Consider the following 3,625-nt stretch of genomic DNA (forward strand, 5'->3'; position numbering starts at 1 on the left):
CCACCCCCGGCACCCCCACCCGCGGCAGCCCCACCCCGGCCACCCCCTCTGACCCCACCGCGTGCCCGGGGTCGGGCAGTGAGGAGGCGACGGTCCCCCGGGATGGAGAGGAAGCCCGGGAAGCGGGGGGCGATGGTGGGGATACCGGGGGCGAAGTGAAGGACACGGGGGGTGAAGAGGAGGGTACGGGGGGAGAGGCTGCCGGGAATGGCGGGGCAGAAGCACCCAGGGGTGCCGGGGGCGATGCCGGAGGGGCCGGGGCTGGTGATGGAGATGCCGAGGCAGGGACAGCGGGGGGCACCGGAGGGGGCACCGAGGAGGGTACCGGGGGGGARCCGGYGCCACCAGCAGCGGGCGACACCCGRCGACGACAGGTGAGAGGGGATGTGGGTGGGCCGGGGGTGGCACAGCCGGGGCAAGGGCCGTGGGGTGGGTAGCCGCGGTAGGAATGGGGACAGGGGTGGCTTTGCTGGGGCAGGGTGACAGTGCCAGGGCCAAGATGACAGTGCCAGGGACATTGTGTGAGTGACACTGCCCGTGCTGGCAGTGCCACCCTGTCTGTTGCTTCCAGGAGCCCACTTGGCTTCAGGACGAGGACGATGAGCTGTGGCCTGAGTTCCCTCCCTGCTCGTCCCCAGAGGGGGCCACCACCCCCACGTCCCCCACATCCCCCGTGTCCCCCACATCCCCCGTGTCCCCCACATCCCCTGTGTCTCCGGCCTCCCCAACCTCCCCTAAAGGTAAGAGCCCGGCAAGCGATGTCACCCACTGGGGACACCACTGCCACACACAGTGTCCATCCTCCCCACAGGGAAGGACCTTGAGCCCCAGGGGTGTCTGGAGGGGGTGTGGGTGCCCCCTTCCACTCCTCTGACCCCTCCTCTCTCCTTGCAGCTGGCACCACTGAGGACGCAGGGGGCAGCAAGAAGTGAGTGTCCCCACAGGTGGCATCCCAATGCCCCTCCCCAGGGGTGGCACCCYACAGCCCCACGCTCGTGGCTGTCCCACCCGTGTGTGCCTGCAGGGGTGCTCCAGCGGGGGGGCCACCGGGCAAGGCGGTCCCCGGTTCGGCGGGGCAGAGGCTGAGGCTGGAGGGGGCCGGGGGACGGCCACGCGTGGGGGCCCGGGCACAAGGGCGCAGCGCCATCCTGGAGAAGTTYGGAGGGTGAGGGGGGCCTGGCCCCACGCGGGACATGGGGGGACAGTGGGGGCCAGTGGGACGGGTGGGTGGTGGAGCAGTGGTGGTGTTGGGAGGCTGTCGGGCAACAGGAGGTACAAGAGAATTTGGGGGGAAATTGGATGGGGGGTATTGGAGGGCACAGCAATGGGGTCATAGGGGAAGTGGGGATCCATGGGACAATGGTGACACTGTGGGAACATGGGGCAGTGAGGGAGGATATGGGACATGGGGAAATGTGGGTACAGGGAGGAATGGGGAGACCATAGGCCAGTTTGGGGGGTGGGCTAGGGATGGGTGTCCAGAGCCGTGGGACAGTGGGGTCACAGTGGGGCTGGGGGTCCCCGCGGGAGGCAGTGGGGTGTGGGGGTCCCACAGCCCAGGTTCCCCCAGGGCCGCCAAGGGCCCAGCCCCACACCTGCGGCGTTCAGGGGGGGCCGCCACTGTCAAGACGATGCTGCTGGAGTGGTGCCGCGCCCGCACCCGCGGCTACCCGGTGAGCGTGGGCGGTGGGCGGTGGGAGGGTCCGGCGGGGGTCCAGGGGTGGCCTGACCCCCCTGCCCGTGCAGCACGTGGACGTGCAGAACTTCTCCGGGAGCTGGGGCAGCGGTCTGGCCTTCTGCGCGCTCCTGCACAGCTTCTTCCCGGACGCCTTTGACTTTGCCACCCTCGATCCCGCCGCCCGCCGCGACAACTTCGCCCTGGCCTTTGCCACCGCCGAGTGCGTGAGCGCGGCCCCCGCCCCCCCCGGTCCCCTGGCCACCCCCGGCCCTGGTGACCACCCTGTCCCCTCTGCAGGGAGCGGGCGGGCTGTGCCCCGCTGCTGGAGGTGGAGGACATGGTGCGGCTGCCGGTGCCCGACGCCAAGTGYGTGTACACGTACGTGCAGGAGCTGTACCGCTGCCTGGTGGCCAAGGGACTCGTCAAGACCAAGAAGCGCTGAGARGGTCCCTCACAGCCCCACAGGCCTGCCAGCCCCTGCTTTGTCCCCTGCCTTGTCCCCCAGCAGTAAAGGCCATGATGCCAGGCAGCGKTGGCCTCATCTCTGGACAGAGGAACGCTGGCACCGAGCAAGTGTCTGAGTGCTGGGCACTGCCTGGCTCTGCCGCCGGGAGGGTGACACAACTCCCGGGGCCCCTCACCCTCCCAGTGACGCACCAGGGAGCCAGAGCAGGTGATGGAGAGAATTCATTGCCTTATGCACGGGGGTCGGGGCGCGGCTCGGCGTGGAGCCGCGTGTGCTCCTCCGCCCGGYGCCGGAACTCCTCGGGGCGCTCCTGCAGCTCCCGGGCCACGTCCGGCCGCAGCACCCGCTGAGGRTCCGGGCTGTCCAGCTGCAGCAGCAGGTCCTGCAGCACTGCAGGAGTGAGAGGGTCAGAGGGGCACCCCTGGCGCCGTGCCCCCCGTGCCCGCGGTGCCCACCTTTGATGGCGCGGGTGGTGTGYTCCCAGTGCTGGCGGGCGGTGAGCGGCTGGCACACGCGGCCCTCGGYGTCCACGCTGGGGTGGTAGATGGGGGTGCGGAGGGTGACGCAGGGGGGCTCCAGCGGGTGGTGGGGGGAGAAGGTCAGCTCGAAGCGGAAGGCGCCCGCGTTGTATGGGGGGTTGTTCTGCCGGGGCATGGGGGGCACCTCAGCGCCCATCCAGCYCTCATACCCGGTGCCCTCCACAGAGACTTCCCCATGCCACCCCGAGCTCCCCAGGAGGGGAACGTCACCCACTGTCCCCAGCAGGACACAAAGTAGCCCCTGCAGTGTCCTCAGAGGGACCCTCACTCAGTCCCAAGGGTCACCCCATGCCCCCAGGGGCACATCCGCCCTAAAAGCCCCCTTGCCCCCCACACCCCCCGCTCCCCGGGACTCCCCGCAGCCCTCCGTGTCCCCAGGTCCCCTCGTTCCCCCTCCCTACGCACGGGCAGCAGGATGCCCTCCCAGCGCCGCAGGTTCCCATTCAGCAGCCGCACGTCGCGGGCCCTCTCCCAGAGCCGCACCTCCTCCAGCTCCTGCGGGACAGGGGTGGGCGGGGGCTTTCGGGACACGCCCCTTTGGGGGCGGGGCTGCGTCCCGAGCTACCCCTCCATTGGCTCATCCTTCAGTCGGGACACGCCTCTGGGCGGGTCGCACCGCGGGCCGTGCCTTAATAGGCAGGGTTTAATCAATTATGGGCGGTGCCGGTACCCTGGACACGCCCCCGGGCGGGGCCGCTCCGCCGGGGAAACGAAACCGAAACGTGCGGGGGCATTTGGTACCCCCGCACCGGAGACCCTCCACACGGGTACTGTCATCCCCGCAACCCGCCACCGGGACCCCCGCACCAGCACTGACACTCTCCCGCTTCCCGCTACAGGGATCCCCTCATAGGCACCCCCAGCACTGCTTCTCCCCGGTACCGGGACCCCCGCACCGGCACTGACACAACCCCGCACTGCTTCTCCCCGGTACCGGGACCC

At 70.1% G+C, this 3,625-nt stretch overlaps 2 protein-coding genes across 2 annotated transcripts in view; one reads left to right on the forward strand and one right to left on the reverse strand.

Moving 5' to 3' along the window:
* The first annotated feature begins 207 nt into the window (after window positions 1-207).
* Window positions 208-2,305, forward strand: SMTNL1 (smoothelin like 1). The gene is made up of 7 exons (XM_057379917.1): window positions 208-374; window positions 541-740; window positions 895-928; window positions 1,025-1,165; window positions 1,571-1,673; window positions 1,747-1,898; window positions 1,976-2,305. Exons 1-7 carry the CDS (start codon window positions 208-210, stop codon window positions 2,118-2,120), a joined length of 942 nt encoding a protein of 313 aa, XP_057235900.1. The 3' UTR covers window positions 2,121-2,305.
* LOC130581648 (ubiquitin-conjugating enzyme E2 L5-like) overlaps window positions 2,198-3,625 on the reverse strand; it is a 2,443-nt gene continuing 1,015 nt past the window's right edge. Inside the window, exons 2-4 of the mRNA XM_057379893.1 lie at window positions 3,089-3,178; window positions 2,600-2,786; window positions 2,198-2,534 (exon numbers count right to left, since the gene is read on the reverse strand). Coding sequence (XP_057235876.1) covers window positions 2,374-2,534; window positions 2,600-2,786; window positions 3,089-3,178 — 438 coding nt within the window. The 3' untranslated portion in view covers window positions 2,198-2,373. The remainder of the gene's footprint in view (window positions 2,535-2,599; window positions 2,787-3,088; window positions 3,179-3,625) is intronic.

The sequence above is a fragment of the Malurus melanocephalus genome, unplaced genomic scaffold (genome assembly GCF_030028575.1).
Source record: "Malurus melanocephalus ecotype Western Australia unplaced genomic scaffold, MMel_1.1 scaffold_426, whole genome shotgun sequence".
NCBI classification, from domain to species: Eukaryota; Metazoa; Chordata; class Aves; order Passeriformes; family Maluridae; genus Malurus; species Malurus melanocephalus.